Source organism: Agelaius phoeniceus, chromosome 3, assembly GCF_051311805.1.
Source record: "Agelaius phoeniceus isolate bAgePho1 chromosome 3, bAgePho1.hap1, whole genome shotgun sequence".
Classification (NCBI taxonomy): Eukaryota; Metazoa; Chordata; class Aves; order Passeriformes; family Icteridae; genus Agelaius; species Agelaius phoeniceus.
The window spans coordinates 41,824,252-41,848,009 of NC_135267.1; the positions used below are offsets into that span (position 1 = coordinate 41,824,252).

General features: G+C 37.0%; 1 protein-coding gene across 10 annotated transcripts in view; it reads right to left on the reverse strand.

The window, feature by feature from the left end:
• The window catches only part of PUM2 (pumilio RNA binding family member 2), a 68,569-nt gene that overhangs the window by 29,075 nt on the left and 15,736 nt on the right, over positions 1 to 23,758 (reverse strand). For 6 of the 10 annotated variants that reach the window (XM_054630462.2, XM_077175114.1, XM_077175116.1 and 3 more), the window contains exons 2-10: positions 16,781 to 16,849; positions 11,059 to 11,164; positions 10,589 to 10,776; positions 9,798 to 9,970; positions 6,529 to 6,799; positions 6,141 to 6,234; positions 4,141 to 4,266; positions 3,114 to 3,253; positions 1,299 to 1,437 (exon numbers count right to left, since the gene is read on the reverse strand). In XM_054630462.2, coding sequence (XP_054486437.1) covers positions 1,299 to 1,437; positions 3,114 to 3,253; positions 4,141 to 4,266; positions 6,141 to 6,234; positions 6,529 to 6,799; positions 9,798 to 9,970; positions 10,589 to 10,776; positions 11,059 to 11,164; positions 16,781 to 16,831 — 1,288 coding nt within the window. In that variant the 5' untranslated portion in view covers positions 16,832 to 16,849. The remainder of the gene's footprint in view (positions 1 to 1,298; positions 1,438 to 3,113; positions 3,254 to 4,140; positions 4,267 to 6,140; positions 6,235 to 6,528; positions 6,800 to 9,797; positions 9,971 to 10,588; positions 10,777 to 11,058; positions 11,165 to 16,780; positions 16,850 to 23,758) is intronic. The other 4 variants (XM_077175118.1, XM_077175119.1, XM_077175115.1 and 1 more) reach the window with 2 other exon arrangements.

A 23,758-nucleotide genomic window follows, 5' to 3' on the forward strand; every position in this document is an offset into this window, starting at 1 on the left:
CTTGTGGAAGTGGAAAAAAAGTCTTCAAGTACCTTCTTCAAAGGACAGGCTCTTGCACTACTGAGGTTATGTATCTGACCACTCAGTATTACTTTCAATCATCCACCTGGGCAAGGTTCATGGGTTTTAAGAACTACTCTTAAGACAGCTACTACTCCAGATCCAAAGAACTAACAAGTAACCATAAAAAAATGTACACCACACCCCCTCTCAAAAAAAAAAAAAAGAAGTTATAGCTAAGCCTTTGAGGCTTGTGCAAAGATGGTTATAACATCTCTTACATGCCTCATTGTTTGTACCCTCATCCACTGCTTCAGTGAGGTGCAAAGTACCACCTGGCAGGTGGCAGGTACCAGGACTGTACTTTGCTGATTCCTCATTTTTAGGAGAAAGATGCTATAAGCTGAAGATAACTACTGCATGAGAAGAAATAGAAATTGCAGTTATAAAAGAAAACAGGAAAAACATCATAGCCAGTCTGCTCTGCAGCTAGAATCAAAAATGTGCTCATGGGAGGCCAAGTACACGATGCAGCCTCAGAGCGTGTAGCGAACAACTCTGACTCCAGGCTGCAGGACATCTCACAGTGGTGTCAACCAAGGAGAGAACTTGCACAGGTCAAAGGAATGGATCAGCATGATCTAACTCAACTATGCAAAAACATTAACTTTCATAGTGAGGAATGGCCATGTATACTGAAACTGCTCTTGCTCAGGTAACTGTACCAAACACTTAGATGGTTGAACTTCAACCTAGCCACTCCACAACACATGAACCACTTCTCAGCAAGTCAGAAGCCATGCACACTAGAAGAATCTGAGGCTCCAACATCTGGAGTGCTTCCAAGCATTTTGTGATCTTCAGATATGATCAAGGAGTAATTTTTTAAAAATGTCTTAATTTTGGATTCTGAATTTTAGATATTATTATGCCCCCTCAAAAAAAGTTATTCTAGCAAAACTTAATACTTCCTGGTGCAAAGGAACCAGAGAACAAATGACTTAAGATAGCATGTAGTTGCTTCACTGTATATGAAATTACCTTGCAAAAATCTTTATTTCTTGTGCATTTGTAACAGCAAACACAGAGAAAATGCTCCAAATAACAAATGCTAGAGGAGCTTCTTGTGCTCTAAAAATACTGTGCCAGTATTTTAAACCAATTGAATAACACAAAACTATAAAACTCAGTTCTAAGCAGCTTATTGTAAATGGAACAGTACTTTGTTAATCTGTTACCTAATAACACCAATATTCTTACTTTCTGTGAGTCTCTTAATCCACTGATAACATACATACCTGGCATGCCTGTAGCAAGACCCTGACCAAAAGCCAAAGCTGGATTTGCTGCTGCAGCTGCTGCAAGTGACTCTGCCTGCTGCCCTTGCTGCCCTTGGTTGGGAGTGAGCGGGCGCTGAGTTGCTCCAGCTCGCAGGACCTGGAAAAGGCCGACACAACACCCCTTCCTTAAAAGGTAAGGAAGCCGATCTATTATGTACTAACAAAGGTCTAGAACAGTTGCTTTGAGTATCTGATGCCTCTCAGCCCTGATTTTCACTTTGGGAATCCCGCACCTCATTGGTTTCCAGAATATACACATACAAAGAATAAAAGGTATACAGCATTTTGTTGACCCATGCGACCATAAAACATCTGCCCTGCTTTGGACATCAGGACTCAGGTATGTTCCATCAGTGGTAATGAGTATACAGGAAGGCAGAAAATCTGTAAGAGTGATACATTTTACAACCTACATTATTTATTAACTGAACACCTGACCTTCCTTGATAAACACATTTGTTGACATTACTTCCAGGCAATTGAATGATGTAAATCTGAGTATTTCAGCACTTGTAGTAACTTGTCTAAATAATTAACACTCCACTGCCAACAGTGCTGTAAATAATGCACCCACTAAGTTTTAAACATTCACATAACACTCCATCACCATGCAACGCAGGCATATTTTATTATGTTCTGACAGCAAATCTCTGGGAATCTGATTGAAAAGCAATCTAAATTCTTGCAACTACTCTATTCTTCTTGGATAAAATCAGCTTTTTCAGGTTCAAAATAAGGGAGAAATACAACTCACAATATATTCCCACAAAGAATTGTATATGCTATTTGCATAAATCAGTATTAACTTTATAGAGAAAACAAAAAGAAACTGCAGAGACAATATATATTCAGTTACCAATGCAGGTCACTGATAAAAACAAGCAGTAGAAAGAAATATCCACTTGAACATAAAAACAGTAATGAAACCCCTGGAATTAAAGGTATCTCAGACTTCTTAAGTTACATTACTAAGAATGGCATTGAAATTAACCATACCGCTGGAAAAAAATTTAAAAGGCTTGCATTCATTCAAGTGTAAAGTTATTGTAAAATTCGGGGTTTTCCTTTGTCAAAATTGCCATTAATTTATACTGAAAACTCATACAATAGTTTAAAAATGTATCCAGAGTAACAATAGAAAATTAGCATTTTTCAAGAAGTACTTAAAGAAACTGAATTTTCAACAGATTCTTGTAACAATTGCTTAGTCTTGCGTCACCAAGACAAAAACACCATATGGCACATGGTGATGCTGCAATACAATTAATGTCACAGAAAAATAAGCTGGGCAACCCTTCCTTCCTGTGAAGCAACAAAACTACTGGTAACACCTTTATTTCCCTACTTTTCAAAGGGACAGAAAAATGTGTAACATTCAATCTTCCAGCTAATTCATGAAAACACAGATGTGTTTTTCCCCAAGCTTAAAAGAAACAACATCCTCCTAAAATTACCAGAATGTGTCTTTTCATCCCTTTATGTCAGTTTTCTAGATTAAACTTTACATTAATTTACTACACAGGAAGCATCAGCTACACACATAAAAGCAACTGGAAGAAAGGAACCACTTTAAATGCTTATTGTTTTAAGAAACGAGACTGTAAAATAACTTGGTGTGAGACAGTGACAATGAATAAGGAAATCGAGAGTTTTTAACCTTCATTTATTAAACAATAAAATGCAACATCTGAATGATGTAAAATTTTCCAGCAGCTGACCCTTACACACTGGGATGTTAAGGTAAGGCAGCTCTGCTTTTCATGCTGAACGTACCGGTTGCTGTCCCTGCTGTGCCTGGGAAGCCGCTTGCTGATTTGCTGTGGTATTTGCTGCTGCAGCTTGCTGCTGGAATAAATTGGCTGGATACACCCCCCATGGAACGCCATAATACTGAGGTGGAACCACAGCAGGACCTAAAACCAGAAAGCATGATTATTCCATCTAGTGCAGCTGCTTAAAATACTGTTTCTATCATCCCTCATTGATCCATCTTCTCAGTTTCAAAAGAGAAAACAGTATTAAAAAGAAAAAAATCCCACATTAGCTAAAATGACACATGAATACAAATGAGTTAATTTTAAAAATTCACACCAAGCCATATCTTTATGAAAAAATGAATACCCTTGTGAGACTCAGATGACAAAGTAAAACCTTAAAGCATTCAGAGTCTGTGTACCAAAGAACATTCAAAATCGGTTTTCATGGTTGGAAGAAAAGATGATTTCAGAACATCACAGTATGAACAAAATTTATCCTCCTGATAGTGATGTACTGAGACTTTGATAATCTATGATTCCTCCTTTCTGTATGATGCCCTTGCTTATAAACACTATTGCCTGTGCCTCCCCTGCACATACATGATGCTCTTCAAAGTGGGCACACTTAACTCTTCTAGTCTATTGATGAAGAACCTGTAGAAGAATAAGCTCTGTGTATCATGGGATTGTACATATAAACCATTATGTATACATGTCTTTTAGTTTTTTCTACTGCCTTCCGTGTGAAACACCATGTGGAAACAAAGGAGTTTTTTGGGTTTTTTTTTAATGTTATGCACAAGTCTGAGCACTAGCTAGGATTTCTATGTGAAAGTCCAGTGGCAAGAGAAACTTGGAATCCATATATAACAAACTGAAATTCTTTCTATTGTAGTAAGAATTTTCAAAATGGCAGTACTCATTTTTTACAACTCTCTCCTTCCTAGAACTATATTTGCAGAGAATAAACAGGACAGATTTCACTTTTTTTCTCTTTTTGTTCGGTTGCATTATCAAGACAGACACTTCCAGTGTTCAGTTACCTGCCAGGGTAGCCGCTGCAGCTAATCCAGCTGCGGTGTACGGGTCAGTCCCTGGAGGAGCGGCGCTGATAATGTAAGGGTTTGGCACAAAAGCAGCTGGGGCCAAGCCTGCAGAGAACACGCCTGCTGCAGTAACAAACAGAGCTTCATTACAGCCAACATTCTTAGCAAGCATCATCATATTCACACCACCCAAATCACACAGCCTATCTGTTAAAATCAGAACTATTTGTACTTTGGAAGCTCTTAAAACTAGGTATGTAAGTACAGAAATCAACACTTCTACATCTTCTCATCAGTCCTTTCTTACTAATCCCAAAGCCTAACAGCTTTGTTTTGTTTTGTAAGACTCCAAGGAGCTTCATCTCATATGCGTCTATCCATCCTTACACAGAAGAGATTATTCAAAGTGGAATTTATCTTGCCCAACTTTAACTATCTGAAAGTTCAACTAATCTTGCAAGGAAATCTGTAGCAGACAAGTCATCTAGTGTGTGAAGCGAATCAGCCAGATGAAATAAACCACCTGCTAGAGACAAAAATCTCTCTTCACTGACAATTAGGAAAAAATTTAACCACATAGTTTAAGTTAGATACCTAGCTTTAAACAGCCAGATATGAGATGCTAATCTTACTTCCCAAGAATCCTAATTTGATATAGGAATTGCAATGGAATTCCAACTGCAGAACTGACAGTTGCAGAGACAACTGCAGAAACTCAGCAAACAAAGCATCGCTACCCAGAGTTTCCCCAGTCGGTCGGGTTCATGTACTTTATCCAACACTGAGTCAGCAACTGTTGCAGCAAGCAAGGCACATCAAACTATGTTCCTTCTTCCAAATATTTCTTGATAAATTTCTATTAATATGCACATGAGAAGAGGCTGCATTTTAAAGAGAAAAATTTCAGCTGCTTACTTAGTCAACACTTCATACAAAGTAGAGGCTTCTCCAAAGTTTAGAAGCCAAAGACACAACCTGTGGACTCACACAAACATCTCAATCTGCCATGCTTCCAGCTCTCAGCCTGTATTTGTGAAGAGTTGTCACTTTTCAATCCCAGCTATAGGCTGCTGATCCTGGTCTAAACAGACCTCACAACCTACCTAAACAACAAGCTGGTGGGAAAACTTATTTATAGGAGAGCATGGACACAAGTCACTGGAGATACTTCCTACTTCTGCCTGCCCGTCTGATCCTGAGAATCCTTTTTTTCTCACAGAGGAAAGACGTTTGTGCACACACCTCAACAGCCCAGTGGAGAGGGTAGAAATCTTTAAACCTCAACTATCTCCCTTCCTTAAACAAGGAAATTGCCTCCATGTGTGTTCCAACCTCCCTCCCCTAAACACCAACAGCTTCTCCACAGTGAAATATAAAATTGTTGTCACTGAAATGAAGGCTCCTTGTCGAGTTGCAGCACTTGAAGAACTTGGTGTATTTAACTAACTCACTGAACTAAAGGCACTGAAAAAATGCCTGCTAAAGAATTAGCTCATTAGGGTACCTGCAAGAAGAAAGAGCTGTTTAAATGGTGCCATTGACAAGGAAAAATTAAAACTTAATCAACACAACAGCATGATTTCAAAATTCTACTGTGCAATGGTTTTTAACTGGATTACTAGAAATATTAAACTGCAATAGAATCTTAGAATTGCATACTGGTTTTTAGTATATAAAGCTCGCGTTTCTATTACTGCTTATAGAAGTAAGCATTTTTAACTTTTACTCTCACCAACATTCAACTGCTACAGAAGCAAATACAAGTTTTATTTCCTTGTATACAATTGTCCAAAGGGGGAAATTTACAACAGAAAACATCCACTAAGGACAGTACAGTCATAGGCAGTCATTCTGAGCAGTTTTCATGAGAACCATTGCAATGGGCCAAGTGATCAGTATCTATCTGAATGAGAAGACTGGGTAAATTGAAAGGAGTCTATCAAAACAACACACCCACTTTTGCCAGGGACACTTGCTGTATTGTGCAGAAACCTCACCTATGTGCGGCTGCTGAGCTGCAGCCAGTGCATATTGCTGCTGCTGGGCTGCTGTCAACTGCTGAACAGTCAGAGCATTAGTCCTCTGGAAAAGCTATAGGGAAGAAAAAATAAGAAAAAAAGATGCATTTCAGTTTTCCAAAGTCAGGGCTATAATATACTTGGATTTGCTTACGGAAAAAAAATATGTCAAACCAAGCTTCCGTAATAGCAAGTTACTAAACTAGAAAATTATGCAACAATATTCTTCTAGATTAATTATACAGTTATTTGCCCTTGACTCAGTCACAGACAAAAGAATATTCAGTGCACTGAATGTTGAAATGGCTGATTATCAAGAGGACAATCAACAACTTAGAGGATCAATTTTCCACAGTCCATTACTAACCTGCTGCTGAGAATTGTAGTCAAAAAGTCCTACAGTAGCTCCTGAAGAGTCCATTTGTACCTGATTGCCAGGATAGTCAAACTGTAGAGAATCCAGACCAACTTGTTCCATGGCATCTAGATTCTGATTTTCTGGATTTGAAAATTCTTCTACCAGAGGCTTGTGGGCTGTAGGATTGGGAAGTGGACCTAATCCTTCTGTGGTGCTGGGATTGGGGCCCAAGCGTTCAGCTACTTCTGTTGGGGAGGCTTGTCGACTTCCAGGGGTACGACTGTTCAGAAGGAATTTAAGACAGACTCTTCAGTCTTAAATAAAGCTGTCCATGGACAGAGTACAGTACTTCTACTTTCAAAGCAGCTCTAACTCAAGAGACTTTACAAAGGGAAGTGACAGACTAATTTTATCATTTTCAACCAGCATGCACTGATGGCTCAAGATAAAGGATGCATTTAACTCTAAAGCATAATTTTATTTGGTTTTTTGGTAAGTTTAAGACTGACTACAGAGCTCTTCAAATCATTTGTGAGAAAAATAAACTGATTTGTGAGGCTGTTTTGAGTCAAATGGAGTGAACTGTGGTCACCTGCGAATTTTGGGATGTCTCTTTATTGTATTTTTGTACTGACGTGAAAGGTACTGCAGAGAAATTTAAAAAAAAGAAATGGCTAAGGGCATTTCATGCCAAAGAACAGAAAGACACAGCAAAATTTCAACTGGAAAAGACAAACATACAATACAGTAACCATTTTTCACATCTGAAAAGCAAGCAATATATTTTTACCTTGAGTAAAATGAACTAATAATCACTTCATTTAGCATGTGACTAAAACATTTCATTTCCTACACAACTCATTTAATAGACTATACTACAGTGATGACTGGTGGGGGAAAAAGGGTTCCTAATATAACCCTGAAAAGAATATACAACATCAAAGATACAGTATTATATATAAAAGCTGAATTGCTTTCTCATCTGATTGGCAGTCTACAGGGGACTTTTTGTACACCTATAAACATCTACAGGCAAACTGATGAGGTGAGATGTCAACATCCTAAAGAGTAACATCCTAAAGAGATTCCCAACACTATTTGGTTAGATTTAGGACTCTTTGAGTGGTATCCCACCTTCTGTGGGAGCCCAGGTTGTTTAGACTATCAATTTTTGCTGGCAAAAATCTAAGTTAACTTCTAGGAAAGAGTAGTGTGAGAAAATCTATGATCCACTAACATTGTGTTGGCAGAACTTTATGATTATATATTGTTTCTCAGGAATTGCAGAACTTCAAGTTTAGCTGGCTTTACTTGTGAAAACTGGGCTCAAATACCAAATGCCATCTTGCAGGAAGAACCTATGTTTATTCCAGCAGTACAGTGCCAGACCAGTCTGCTGTACTGCTAATTCTAGGTCAGAGACACAGCCTCAGTACTACCTGTTCTGCTTCCTCTTCGGGGCTCCAGAGCCAAAGTATGTGTTCCTCACTGAAGCCCATGACTAATGCAAAGAAATCTACTAGCACTTATGTAATGGCTGATAATACCACTTAAGTCTGTACAGCTAGAAATCAGCCTTTTAGGGAGTTTATTGCAGCAACATAGTATGATTTATTACTCTGGACAAAATATGTCACAGAAAGGAAGAGGTTTTTGACAAGAGGCTTTTTTAATGTAAAAAGCAACCTCATGAGGATTGCATATAACATGCTGGCTTACCATCTAAGTATCCTAGCAAGCAACCATGTCTTGCTGAAAACTTGAGTTTAAGCCATTTAATACTCCCTATTTTTCCCAAGTGAAATACAGCATAAACAAAGTGAAAAACAAAAGGAAAAAAGGCAGTTATTTCAGTACATACTTAGTTTAAAAATGCTACAAGTACAATAAAAATACAATGAGGAGGACAGGATGAAGTTTCTTGGTTAATACTTATGGTTAGCTAATACAGGTTGCTCCTTACATTGGTGCTGTTCTGTTGCTATAGTTAAAGTTGTGTCAATACTTCAATTATAAACCTCAGTTTGGAGGGCTCTATACCATCACTTTATATGGCCCATTTCATTTAGATGGCCTTATTTTTTTATTTTTCTGAGAGGTTTACTGGCTTTGGATGCTTTTTTGCATTTGTGTATTTTTCAATAACTTCTCTCTTTAAATAATACAGAAGGTACTTCACAAATACCTATTTCAAAATTGAAATAGATACTGGTAAAGAAAAGCAGGATAGAAGTTCTTCTGCATTTGCTATGGGTAACAATGAAGGTAACTTTGTTTATTGTGTATATTGCAGCACACAACTGAAAGGAGCCAACATGAGCTCTCTGGTACGCTTGGAATTGTATTATTTTCAATGATACGTCTTGAAAAATAGACCTCAAGAATCTCTCTTTAGCCTCAGGTAAATACATTTTTTTAAAGGGTAGGAAATACTTACATATGGGATTCAAACATGCATTTTATTATACTTGTTCAGTAATGAACTAATGAAACCACAATCTATCTGGTCATGTTTATCACATTAATATAAATTTATGAGCAGCACTCTAGTTCTCTATCTTTTTAATTCTTCTGTATGACACTTACAAATGCATCACAGTCATTCAAGAAAGAAGAATCAGCCCTTAAAAAATACTCAATTTAAAATGCAGTTTAGTGTTAGAAAAAAGAACCAGACTGGCTGTGCTGTCACATAAGAGTTCACTGTTCAAAAGCTTGAGCTTGGTCAAATCTATTTTTCCCTACAAAAACAACCAAACCGCAACACCGTTCCATGGGTGACATTTAATTATATGAATCGGAAAATACATTGCTCCACCTTAGTCAAAGATATGGCTTCTATAAAGACTTATGGGGAAATGATTAGTTGTGTTAGGCTGTGGTATCCACTAGCAAAATCAGAAGGAAAGTTAAAATTCTGTAGGACTTACTCTCTACAACACTCAGATGCAAAAGAGCATTAAAAAGAAGCAGAGAGAGAAAGAAATTTAGTTTGATATTAAAAGGGTTAAAGTTTTCATCCTTCTTTAATGCACCACATCCAGAAGGTACCCATTTACTTTTAATAGTTACTATGTTAAGATGAATTTGTCTCATGAGAAGTGACACACACATTAATGACATCCTAAGAAACATGTGGCACGGTGGGAAAGGGAGGACTCGAGAGGGGAAGAATCAGTCTGCAGCTGGGTAATGTTTAAAGCTGACACACAAACCAGAACTGTAATAATGCCCTTAAGAGACATGCTTGTCTTCTTGAGAAACAGTTAAAAGCTTACTTAAAATCTTTGCAATCGGCATCCATTCCATTTGGCAAACCTCTGCCATTTATTTTAGTAACATCCTCATCATCTCCTTGTTTAAGATCTCTGTTTTTGTCCTCCTCAAATGGAGAAGCCTTGCCTTTCTGATCTCCTTTCTCAGGTCCATCTGTTTCAGCATCTCTAGTGCCCTGAGGAAAAAGAATCTGTTTGATTCTGAGTATTGAACAGAACACAATAGGAGCACCACAAGGTGACCTAATTCTACACTACAGTGCACGTAAACAACACAAACAGTTTGTTGTCAATGAAATTGCATTTGGTGGGTCACTTGATCATCAAGTTTCAACCACATGCAATTAATAACTGCCAAAATGTGAAAAGGAATGCCAAGATTTATAATGGAAGAGCTAACTCAACCTTAACTATAGCGGTGCTGTTAAAGCAGTAACACTTTGAATTAGAGAAAAGTTTATATTATACAATTAAAACATCCAGTTACAAAACAAACCCAAATGAAAACATAGATCTAGAATAAAGCTCATCACACATTATAAATTAAGCAATTTGCAGTCTTTTCCCTACCTTTAAATAAGGTTTTTAGGAAAGCAATTTAAGACAGCTATTTAGTTAAAATTCCCGAACCACTTCCCTCTTCTGCCCCCTCCAACCAAGGAAGACAGACAGATAGCAACTACTTCCTTCTAAAGAGTTAAAAATTAAAAACAGACAAAGAGAACTGAAAATATAACCATGTAACAAAGACCATAGCAGGTAACCAGGCAAGCTTAACACACTGTATTACTTACAAAAGCTCCTTTCCTAAACCGGGAATCCAATTTATCAGCTGGAGAGGAACTTAACACATATTCTACCATGCTCACTCCAAGGCCACCACTTTCTGATCGTGGAGACAATACAGCATTTACTTCACTGTTTCCATGAAAACCCTGTCCAGGCTTTCTCTGTACCATAATAGGCTGGGACATAGAATGGTCTGTTAAAAACAAACAAATAAATAAAACTATAGTATTTTTTAAAATACAGCTTGTAATGTTTCCGCATTTCATCACAACAGAAATATTAAGACAAAAAATTAAACAAAAAATTCCAAATCAAACTTCCAAAAAGTGCTATTGAAATACAATCACCATGCAGTTTACATTTTCACAACTAAAATGAAAGGAAAATAAAATTTAAGATTCAGTTACAAAATTTGCTTTGAGTAACATTCAGTAATCATGACTGATTTTTCAGTACATATACAACAATCACTTACGAGGAGTTCCCCATGCAGTCTCTCTCCACTCGTCACCAAGGAATATCCCTTTTTGTCCATCTTTTGCTGAATCATCAGGTTCCCAAAACTTTTTGGCAGGTAAAAGCTGTTAAAAAAGAAGATGATGGTTTTACTTAAACATGCTTATAGATGGGCAAAAATAGCAGGAGGATATTAAGAGGATATGCAAGTAATTAGTTTAACAACATGGAATCACAGAATGGCTTGGGTTGGGAGGGATCTTAAAGACCATCTAATTCCATCTTACCTGCCATGGGCAGGATTGCCACTTACTGGAGCAGGTTATCAGGGCCTCATCTGATCTGGTCTTGAACACTTCCATGGACAGGGCAGCCACAGCTTCTCTGCACAGCCTGTTCCAGGGCCTCACCACCCACACAGTAAGGAATTACTTCCTTACATCTAATCAAAAATCTCTCCTCTTTTAATTTAAAACCACTTTCCCTCATTCTACCACTATCTGCCCTTGTAAAAATTTGCTCTGCCTCTTTTTTTGTAAAAAAGGAATTGCTAAAATAACTCCAACAGTATTGAAATTCTGAAGTTATGAGGAGGAAATATAGAATATAGAAGCAGCTGTGAAAAAAAGCAAATCAAATTAATCCCTGTGTTAAGTCAAGATAGTCTTCTCAGAAGCTTTAACTAACAGTGCCTTCCTGCCAAAGAAGTTTGGCTGTTAACTAATACTGTGATAATCAGAAAGAGCTGCAGTTCATTGTGAAGTTCTCTTCACTTGGAAATGCATCATGTTCCAAATTTTAGAAAGTGACTAATACATATGGTAGCAAGTCAGCTCCTTTAGACCATAGGGCTGTTAAAAATCTGTGACATTCATATGTGAAGTTCCACATACCAACACTGTTATTTAGATGTATGGTTTTTTTCATTCCTACTTGTAAAACAGAAGGTGTCATGTTAGATCAGGATCACGTCTTGTACTGTCTTCAACAGCAGAAAGACTTAGTGTGACATGACAGAAGCACACCACACAAACAAGAATTCCTCAAATACTAGCATTCTTTTTGCTCTGATTTTACTAGTTTATTCCTGTACCTTTTCCCATCAGTTACAGTACAACTGCCAAACTCTGCATGTCATATTTTCCCTATATGTAACTAAAAAACGATATTCTTAGACAGAATAGGTACTTTACAAGGTACATCAACAGAAAGGAAAGTGAAAACAACTTGCAATATGTAGGGAAGAAGAAAGCTGCATATTCCATCAGATTCTGCATAATGTAATGCTGTATTTAGAATTTTAAATTTTGTTAAATTAGAAAAAAACCAAACGTAATCTGATGAAGCTGTCTGCAATAAATGAGTACGTTCTGGAAATTTGCTTCTTCTGTAACTTAAGTGACTAAAAAACTCTTCTGAACTTCACAGCTGGTTAGTATAAGCCTCGATGAAACTAGTAACAGGAGTCAGTATATAATATAGATATTTCTTAGTATGACACTGAAAGCACTTGTGAAAACAGCCTCAAGAGGAGGTGGATAAGACTGCCACTTGCAGGCCCCAGCACTAACAGTGCAACAAGAGCTCCTCTGGACAAATTAAGGATTGCTGTTTTTCTGTGCTGCCCAGAGCTCTTACCAGAAATGAAGGTGTCTGACTGGTTAACCTCAAATCCCTGGGTTCCTTACAGAAATTCATTAACAGAGAAGGATTCAGGTGGGAGGATGATAAACAGCCAAAGCTCAACAAAATGACAGGAGAATGTTATGCTTGCAAGAATTGCTGTACTGTTGTGATCTGCCCTGACAGAGATGCCCACTTCCAAATGCATTGGAGAATCACCAAGTGTCAACCAAACATAATTTGTGAGCAGCAGGATATAAGTTTATGTCAAATTTAAGGGCTGAAGTTAGCCATCTGAAGGCAGAGAAACAGATTAATGGAATCTTACAACTGCTTTTCAACTAAAAGCAGAAGATTACAAAATCCAGATCTGCCTATGGAATATACACATATTTTTTAGCTTTCTATTTGTATCAGGCTTGCAATACTACTTAATTTTCATTTTGTAAGAAAGTGGTAGAACAGAAAGCAAGCATTTAATGTTATCTACAAAATCTTGCTTTTGGGAATCCTATTTTATTTTAAATGCTGTCTAAGCCAATTTCAAATATGTGTCCAGCTGAGAGCTTTGAAATACCTAAGTGAAGGTGTTACCACCTCACACAACCCCGTCAGAATAAAACAGATCTAGTAATATCTCAATTGCCACAAAATGAGAATTACCTGAAGTATGCTTACCCAGAAATTAGTAAATTCTACTATCAGACAGGTATGTTCAGATAACTCAGTGTTAAGAAATAAGCAAATTTAGAGCAGAACACACTGCAATACTGGTTTTGATACAAAAACTCATTCATATGATTTGTATGAGAGGGAAAACTATCCCCTGGGAGAAAGAAGCAATAATACTCACTGCAAAAGTACAAGTTGTTTGGGGGAGGGGGAGGGGGGATTTTGCTGCTGTTCTTGTTTGTGTGGGCTTTTTAAGGTTTGATTTGGGTTTTTTGAGGTTTGCCTTTTTTTTAAAACTACATACTCTCAAATTTCAAACAGACAAATTCAACTGCTTTCAGTTGTACTTTGGTAGACAAAGAATATAAAGTATCTTTAACACAAAACATAATGCATGATCCATACTGAGAGGCTAAATTTAAACTACTGAAGATTAAACAGATTTACTGAAATGATTTTCACAAACTTTCTACACAACAAAGTCCCTCAAATATTTAAATAAATGCAATTTTACAAAGTTAACAATACTGCAACTCCCTGAGAGCCACTGATTTAGATTTATTATTTATTTTGAGAGATGGGTATGACATACATTATGCTCTTTTAAAATGAAGGTATTAGCTCTTGGATTGTCAAATAAACAACTCTATCAGTTGTCAATTCTTTTAATTGTGGAATTCAAATAAAATAAGTACTTTTCAGAAAAATGAAACAGACAGGAAAAACAATGTGTTTGATTAGCTCTACCGAAAAAGACATCATCTAGAAGTCATCTCATATCAATACAGATAGTTAAAAGCATTTTGCTTTACTCTGATAGCATGTGTTTTCCTCAACATTTTCTGCATTTAGTGTAATAAAACACAAACTTTACAAAGATACATCCAATTATAAGTAAAAATAATGGAGAAGGTTGTACTATTTCTTACTACTAGAACTCTCCCAAAAGTACACTAAATGTGTCCTTTGCAGTACCAGCACTGATCCCTGTTAGGTGTCTGCCAGACAAAGACAAACAAAGCCCTTTACTACACACAAATAACAACAAGCAGTTATGCTAACGCTGTCTCTCAACCAGCTCTCTGATATGAAACTGCACAGTCTCCATTACTGACTCTCGAATTAAGGATTTTAAAATTATTTAAAATTTATCTTTAAGATCAGAAGTTATTCCTACAGAGCTCAAAGAACATCTCAGCTGAATTTCTCTGAAAGAAGTTTTGACACTGGAAATGAATACTTTGTTCCTAACATGAACTCTGTGTGCTTCGACCCTGTAAGTTAAACTAACAGACATTATCAAAAGAAGAAGTAGTTTTCTGTGCTGTTTGGCACTAAGTTTTGTGTGGCTGTAGTGGGTCACACTAAAGTCCTGCAGACCATTCTGGCTTGCCCTGATATAGCAAACAGATGCAGAGAGAGAATCAGCGCCATGTGCTCTTATTTCTTCAGAATACTAAAGTGACCTTACAGGTCACCATAGATTTTGGGAGCTGGAGCCAGAAGCATCATCTGTGAATAACCAATGTAACAATTTAACCAAGCTAAAATTGTGAAACACATTTAGAGAAAGATGTCTGCAACAGATTTAACAGCCAGGTATTGATACCCAGTTGTGAAGAAAAATATCAGTAAGGATTAGGAAAAAAAAAAAATTCAGTTCAGAGAAAAATCCTGGCAGACAGAGAAAACAAGGAACATAATTTCCCAATAGCTAGAAACGGTTCACTTGACATGACCTCTCTTTCACACCTTTCAAAACATATGGAGGATAGCATGTAGGAGCCTCCACCAATTCTAGCTTACTTTATAAGGACGTTTCCTTTAATATTCTAGAAGGCTATAATCAAAAGGAAGATTAAAACAGCCATGGAATGTATCCCAGAGCTACTTTACTGTTGTGCAATGCATCAAGAAAGTTACTGAGTAAGTCAACCTAGCTATGTTAACCTGTATTACCTCAAAATACCTGGAAGACACCATTGAAACAAAAGACAAAATAACCTGGTGAGTGCAGGGTCACAATTTAGTATCAATTTCTGATGCTGCAGTACTGTACCAAAACTCTGACATTTGTGTGTGGCTTTTTTAAACATCTTTATAGATCCACTGAATGCCATGAGAACAAACCAACAGAATCCTAATCATGCAGAAATACATCCCTCCATCTGAGATAACCTAAAATAAAGATTGGTATGAACAGTCATATATACTGTAATTTAATTCCCAGGCATTTGTGCCATCCTTAACTTTCACTTTTTACAGCTTTCAATCTTTTTACAGTACTTTGTGGGTGTCAAAAGACCAAACACCACCATGAATTTTACTCATCCACTCTATCACACTGCTGGTACTATCACAGATACTTCACTAACACTTTTACTTTTCAAAAGGAGTCTTAAGAACTGGGAGGGGAGCAGTGTGGCTACTCAGGTTTCTAAAGAACAGGGCTCCATCTATTATTTTTTTCAAATGGGAGATGGTACAAAGACAACCCTGGATGAAGCAAAAATTGCTGAAAAGCCAAGTGATTGCTTGAATGCTTCATTAAAATAAAAAAATCAAGTAGGGATGACCATGTCTCAGCTCAGAAACACTTAGCAACTAGAGCACAGCACTTATTTTTTATCAGTAGTTATGGTTTCCATAAAGACTCCTACCATCATTTTAAGAAAGTTAGGCTGCAATATTGTCACTGGTTCAACCATTAATTGAATTAGGTAAATACCCAGCAAGACAAAAGGATCCACATTTGAAATCTTAGTTCAACATGAATTTCTTTACCAGATTCCTGTCAGGGCAAATAACTCTAATACTAGTCAATTACCTTCTAAACAGTTCAGGGAACTGCTTTTGAAGGAGCCAAGTCATCCTGCATGTTCTTAAATTCCTTCCCCCAACCTTAAAGTACACTGACTTAAAAGAACCCAAACAAATCAAATCAGTCAAAAGAAATAGTCCTTCTTCCCTCTAGCTAAATTACATAACAGCACTCTTCAGCCTAGTTAAAATCTTTTAAGGAGTAATTACCAGTGAAAAAATAGTAAATTACCACACATTTCTGCTGGGTATGCCAGTTCATTTTCTGGAGCCAAACCTTTTTTCCAAATCCCAGTTTCCCTGGCTTCTCAGGAGTAGCAAGTTCCACTAGCTTAGATACAGTGAAAAACATGCCCTCTTTCACAGAATTGTACACTCTTACAAAAACTTACCCTTTCAGTTCCCTAGAACTACCACTCATCTAACAAGAACGACAGAGAACAGCAGAACCAGTCAATAACAATCCCAACATTCTTTTAACGTAATTAGTTTCCCTTCACCTAAGACAGAAACAATTAACTTGTTCTTAAGAGAAGCTCCTTTGCTTCATGTTGTATTATTTAGACTTCTTAAACTGTACCAATGTTTCCAAACCACCAACTGGATTTTCAGCCCTCAGTAATTACCTCTCCCATTCCCCGAGATTCTAGGGCAAGAGCTTGAAACTCATGATTCATCTCATCCACAGATCGAACCTGCAGAGGGAAAACCAAAAGAAAAATCCATTAGTCAAATATCTTTACAAAAGTTAGAGTTTTCAGTACTCCTGAAGATTTCTGAATATTGATAGCACACAAAAAATGTGATTCCCCATTCAGTCTGAACATGAGTCTGGATTTCATTACCAGATACAGTTAGTGACCAATTTAATGCACCCTGCTAATATAATAACATGCAAGAAATTCCAAGAGACTTAAACAATTTCATCTCCACATATCTGTACAGATATTGCTCACTATAGGAACGGTAGCCAACAGCACCTTTGCAATGAATGTCAAAGAAAGTGGTGAAATTAAAGATTTGGCCATATAAAATCCTTTAGAAAGGAGAGGAACTGTTGCACACTGTTACTGAGTACACCTGGCAGCAAACAGAAAAGCTCACCAGGCAGGTCACAAAACCTACTAGCAATGCATGGCTTTAAAATCTAATAACTGAATGCATTATCACAATTCCTCATGTCTTCTTCCAGGAAATCACATTTTCTTTCTCCACAGCTTGGTGTTTGGTTTGGTTTTTTTTTTTTTTTTAATTGTTGTAAATATGAAAGGATATTTACTAAAGTAAGAGTTGCTGCTGCAACAAACCACCTCCTTTTTCCATGGCACAGACACAGTGCACTGGGCTCATTCTTTTCTGAGAAAATGGTTTTCATAAGGAATTTTCAAAGCCAGGATAAGTTTAGAAAAACAAATAAAATAAGGTAAGGAAATTCAGAGTTGTTTCTTTCCCTTCTCTTCTCCCCCAATAGTGACATCCAGTAGGCAAAGTTATTCAAGTTCAAAGTAAAATTAATTTCCCTCCCTACACCACTCTCTTGAGGAGTTACTTTCACCAGTAAATCCATCTGTTTACACCAGCCAATAAACCAAACTGATGTTATTCCACACAGCTGATAACACATAACTAACACTTTTCAATAGATGCTCAAATACTAGGCAAAGAAACAATCTGGTGCGTTCAACATTCTGGCACAAACAACTCTTTCTTAGGATTGGAAAAGTGGCCAATAGATACTCCATTCTCAAAAATTTACTCCCAAACTATTGTTATTGCCTCAATCATTCTAAGCCATTAACTTCTGAGACTGTCTCTGTGCTTTTAACAAAGAAATTTCACAGCTCAAATATTCCCTCAAGAAGAACAATATTTTAGTTAAGATGGAGTCTGAAATCACTTTCCAACAATTTCACTGAGATACTGAAGAGCAAATTTAGTTTCAGACTGAATTATGGGGTAGGCACATCAGCACACTGGCTTTATTCCAGTAATGCTGACATTTAATTAGGTTGATTTTAGTTTTTTAAAAACTAAAAGCAGACTTTAACATAGCCTTAAAAAAGCTAAAATTTTTCTTCAAATTTTAAAAAACAGATTCATATTTTATGCAAAACTTTTATTCGCTCCAAGGGATAATCAAATATTTGTGCATGCACACAGAAAATATAACAGTAGAAGAGCAATTACTTAAAAAGAAAAATCAGAAACTCAAACCTTCTGAATTTGAATATTACAGTTTCTGAAAACATAATTTCTTCTAGATTGCTGAGAGAGCTGATTATCTTACCTAGCTAGGCCACTGTTCATGCTGAGGTCATGCACTTTGGTTTCAATTACAAACCAATATTAATTTAGGTACTTCTGTCTCAATATGTAGTTTTGATCTAATGATCTCTAAACAAATATGCAGGTAAAGCTTCCCAAATTCTATTTACCATAAACACTACCCAAATCACTGTTAGATAACAAACAACCAAGCTTGAAAGAGGCATCATTTTTTTGGTTGTGGTGGTTTTTGGGTGGATTGTTTGGGGTTTGTTGTTTGAGTTTTTTTGTTGGTTTTAACTTTCAGTGGTGGTGGTTTTATTTGTTTGTGTTCTTCTGGTGTTACAAGACCTAATAATAAATGCTTATTTTTCACAATTCAGTGAAGTCAAAAACCACGACCACCCCTCCTTCCCTGTCTCTGAGAAAAGACAATCCAAGAATCGGGGTAAGAGCACAGCTAACTCCTTTTTTCCTCTAAGCTGTCCCAAGACCATTATAAGAAACTGAAGTTTTATGAAACTGTAAATACATTTTAGCACAACGAGCAATAATTTTGCTCACCGGCCTCTTTCTTAAAAAATTAAAATTTAAGTTAGCGTTATCTTTTGCTTATGAGTAGCAAGAAAATAAATACAGTCCTTTTTTCCACCAAAAACAACAGCCCACAAGAGCCTGTCCCATATCACAAATTTCTGTGTCACAGATCGTTTACAAACTGGAGAAAGCACAGGCAGCACCAGTATCTCCATGCCTTTCTTCAACACTAACCCAGCCCTATCATTACAACACCAGAAGAAAACATCCAGAATGACACCCAGCTGGATCTCCTATGTATAAAGACATGCCCTTTCCCCAAGGGAGAAACTTTGGTTGGGATCACCTGTATTACCAAGGAGTTTTATTTTCTCTAACTCAATACAAGCATTAACTTAACTCATAGGTTCCAGAAATAAACATTTTAATACTTTTTAAAACACAAATTCACAACACTAACCCACCCCCTTTTTCTATTTTTATTCATACCCTGTTATACAGAATAATTCGTAAGTCCAAAAGAGGCCTGTGGAACATACTGCTCAACATTTACAAGGTTTTTTTTCTGGTTTTGTTTGATTACATCAATGCCTCATCCCTGGAAATGCTCAAGGCCAGGATGAACAGGGATTTCAGTAACCTGGTCTAACAGAAGGTGTCCCTGCCCATGGCAGAGGGTTGGATAATGGCTTCAAACTTCCAGCACACAGCAGATCATTCCACAGGGCCCCCAAATTACGCACAGATATTACACACTGAGCTGTCTTTAGGTAAAGAGTTCCTCACATGCTGCTGCTAAGTAGGTAGAATGGCATAAGCACTCATGATTTCTTCCCCCTTAACACATCAACAGAAAATTCTCATCTTCTTCTACAGGCTCTAGATACAACATACCAGCACATTTCAGTCCATTTTTCATTGCAGCATTAGCAAGGAGATTTTTAACACAAAATTTCTGTTTAAAAACAAAATTATGTCATAGTAGACTCTTTCTAAAGTTTATACTTCCTCTCTCTCCTTGAAATTTAAACTATTTTTTAATAAATCTAGAGGCCAACACAAAACCTGTTCCTTTACTCTGTTAAGACTCTGTAGAGGACAGTCCTGCCACCCTTCACCCAACAGTTTTTAGCACTCCCCCTAAATTAACTTGGTAACCATCAAGGTAACTGTTTGATTCAGAAGGTTTTTTCACTCCTTTTCCATGCATGAGAATTTCACCAGATCACCCAGAGAAGAGACCACTACACTAAAGCATCACAGAGAAGAGGACACTAGATTTGACAAGAGCAACAAGGAGAAGCTGGTGTGGAGTGAGGTGGGACAGGAGCATCCACTCAGTGCTGCCTTCATGGTAACTCAACGAGAAATGTGAAACTCTGCCCTCCATAACTCAGGGCAGACTTAAGGAGGCAGACTCTTGACTGGAAATCATGTAGGACTACCACAAGAAACACTGCTTACAGTAATATCCATTTCTGAAATCCAGGCATCCAGACAACCACTCTCTCAAATAACCCTGAATCTTGCCAGAAATAAGCTTGTAACCATTTTCTTGCAAAAGCAAAGAACAGCCCCTTCTTTGAAAAAAAGCCTGTGGAAAATAATAACAAAAAATACAGTATCAAAGAGAAAAATATGACTTTATTTTATACATCAAAAGTGGTTAAACCAGATGACCAGAAAGTAGGAAACCCACTTTTTCTGCATTAAGAAATGCCAAATGCCATCCCTCCCCTCTCAGGTGAATACCCTTAGCACTGTGACAAAGAAGACATATTTTGCAGTTGAAGTTGTGTCCTAGGCCAGAAAGTCAACACAGAACGCTTGCTATTACAGCACTGGGACTGGAAAGAAAGGGAAGCTGCTGTTTACACTGCAAATGCTTCCGCTTTTTTCTTAGTTTTACTGAATGTCTTCAATGCAAAATACCTTTCCAGCTTTCTACAGGGGTGGTTCTTCCATAGTATTTATCTTATGCAATATATATGCTTATGGCAGAGACTTAACATTAAGATCAACTTAAACTACTTTGAACACCCAATACATAGCAATTCTGCCAATCCTCCATGAAGCTGAACACTGTATTGTAAAGCCATGTCAGACACATGACATTTAAAAAGCTCCCAAAAAGACAGCTCAACAAAAACCTTTCAGATAGGTGGCCAACTTGAAATTACGAAATAAAAATATTATTTTTGATACAAATATTAGACGGAAATCTAGAACAGATTCATAACAAAGGACAAGAAAGAATAACTATACTAGCAGCCTAAAGTGCACATCACCAAACCTATGAGACTTCTACTCTATCATATTTTTGCCAAAATTACGTAAAACATCCTTACTGATTAAGAGGCCAACCCACAGTGCACACAGACAACAAAAGCTGTTGAGTAGCTGAACAGAAAACTACGAGAAGCACAACAGAACTGTTTTGTACCCTAAGCACCAACAATTTTCTGTAACACTAAAAGAAAACAAGACATTTGTTTGATTAAAGCTGCTTTTGAGTAGATGCATCTTCTCATACCTCCTGGAAGCATCAGAGAACCAGAGGTTCACTTACTACCAAACTGGTTAATGAAAGTTGCTGCTCCCAAGTAATTCAAAGTCAACAGGTGCTGTGTTTTGATAAGAGGCAAGGTTTTCTAAGGGCCACACGGAAGAGTAGCACAACTGAAAATTTCACAAAATACTCCAAAACATCCAGGCTCCTTAAGCTGTCCAAATAAAGAAGGTATAAGGCACTTAGGCAACCAATTTTAAGTTCTAACATATATTTATATGGCTACAATCTCAAAAGTGCATCTTCCTCCAGTGAGCACTTAACAATTTTCACTGTGTTAAAATAGAGTGCTTTAAAACCAACCAAAACTTTTGCAGGGAAGTGAATAATTCTTCAACTGCAGTATTTTTGGCTTCTTAACTCATTCTCATACTGAGCAGTACTGTACTACTGCACTCTATGACTCCTAGTACATCCAAATATTCTAACAAGATCAAATTTCTCAGTTTAGTTGGCTTGGCTCAGCAATCACTCTGGATCTTAAGGCTCTTGTGCTTTATTTCCTTTGAGCTTTGTATTGTAGCTTGAGAAGCAATCCTAGCAGCACTGAGAACGCTGTCAATGACAGAAAAGAGCAGATTTTGAGGTGGAGTTTCTGCAGCACATTGAAGGGGCAGGGAAATACCCTCAGCCAAAGCAGAGTCCAGCCTGCTGAAAAAGCCAACTCATATTCTTTTCTTGCTTGTTTTCAACAGGAATATCAATAACCTCAAAGCCTGCACAGAGGAGAAATGAATTCTGTAGTTTTTTATCAGCAGCATGTATAAAAATTCATATATGTTATTATAGAAATGTCAAAGTATGCTGGATAGTATACTTTGTCACAAGTCACCATCAAGTTTGGAAAATACTGATTTACTTAGTAAATAGTCTTTACTTAGCACAGTCTTCTGCCAACAGATGATACAGAGAAATTATTATTCTTATATCATCACTGTCCACAAAGAAAAGCAGAGGAAAATGATGGACATCTTGCCCCCTGTTTCAGAACTACAGGATGGTTCATTCAAAGCCAGCTAAGGATTCTAAGAAGTTGCACTTGCTCCCCCTAAAAATGAACTCTTCCATCACATAAGAAATTTGCCTCTTCTTTGCACGGGCTGTCATGATTCTCCTTCCCACCCAACCAGTTCAAGCTTTGCCCTAAGACTGGCAGAACTGTTTGTACAAGTTTTCCTAAACTACTGTCAAATGTCCTCAAGCTCAGGATTTTAATCTGTACAGCCAAATACTGGCAGAGCTACCAGGCTCACATAAATTAATGTGTTTGTACTGAAACCAGATTTCATAACCATTGGTAACAGTCACACTGTTTGCACCATTTAAAAAGCTGAAGTGATATATTCCTACATAAACAGGGCATATAGTTTAGACTAAATAACCTTAGCAGGTTTCTCACTTTTTTAATTGTGTAAGTAGTTATCCATTCAAAAGAGTTTCTAAGAAATGTACAGCACAGCAGGGAGGGTAATAGAAGTTTGCAAAATAAAAATCTAGAAATGTGATTAAAATGTAACATAATTTTACAAAATGGAAGAAAAAGCCCATAAAAACTTGTCCAGTGAGAGCTTCTGTAAACAGAAAATTATTTTAAAAAATTTAATTAGAACAAGTGATTAAAATAATATTTCCCATACACCTTTTAGATAATTTAAATGAGATACATGAAAATGTAATTCTTAAAAAAAGTGGCTGACTGGTCCTTTACTGCTCAGAAATCAAACTGAAGAACTAATTTTCATACAAGAATTTTTTCCATACAGGTTTAATTATCAATATGAAATAGTTTAGGTACAAATCCCATGTAGTTTGGTGAGACTCTCCACTTTCCTTTGCCACACACATTATTCTGCAACTCTCACTCTTATGATCCTTCATAAATATACCAGAAGCAAAAAAGGAAGACACTAAATATATTCAGAAATTTGAAAACAAAGCTGTGAAATGAAATATGAGTTGCAGTTTCTGTCTAAACATGCTTAATTTAATTGGTTCTGATTACTTAAATGCATATGACTAAACTCTTTTTTTCCTAATTTTAAATATCTACACTTCTTGTTAAGCTGGTTAGTCAGCATCCCCTTTCTGGTAGCAGTAGCAAGTGCTACAAGTGGTGTAACAGAAGTTTAGAGGAATTTAAGAGCCAAATTTCTAACCATTATTATCCTGTTCTACACAGAAAGGCTCTGTCAGTGAGTAATAACAATCCAGCTACTTCTATACAGAAGCGTGA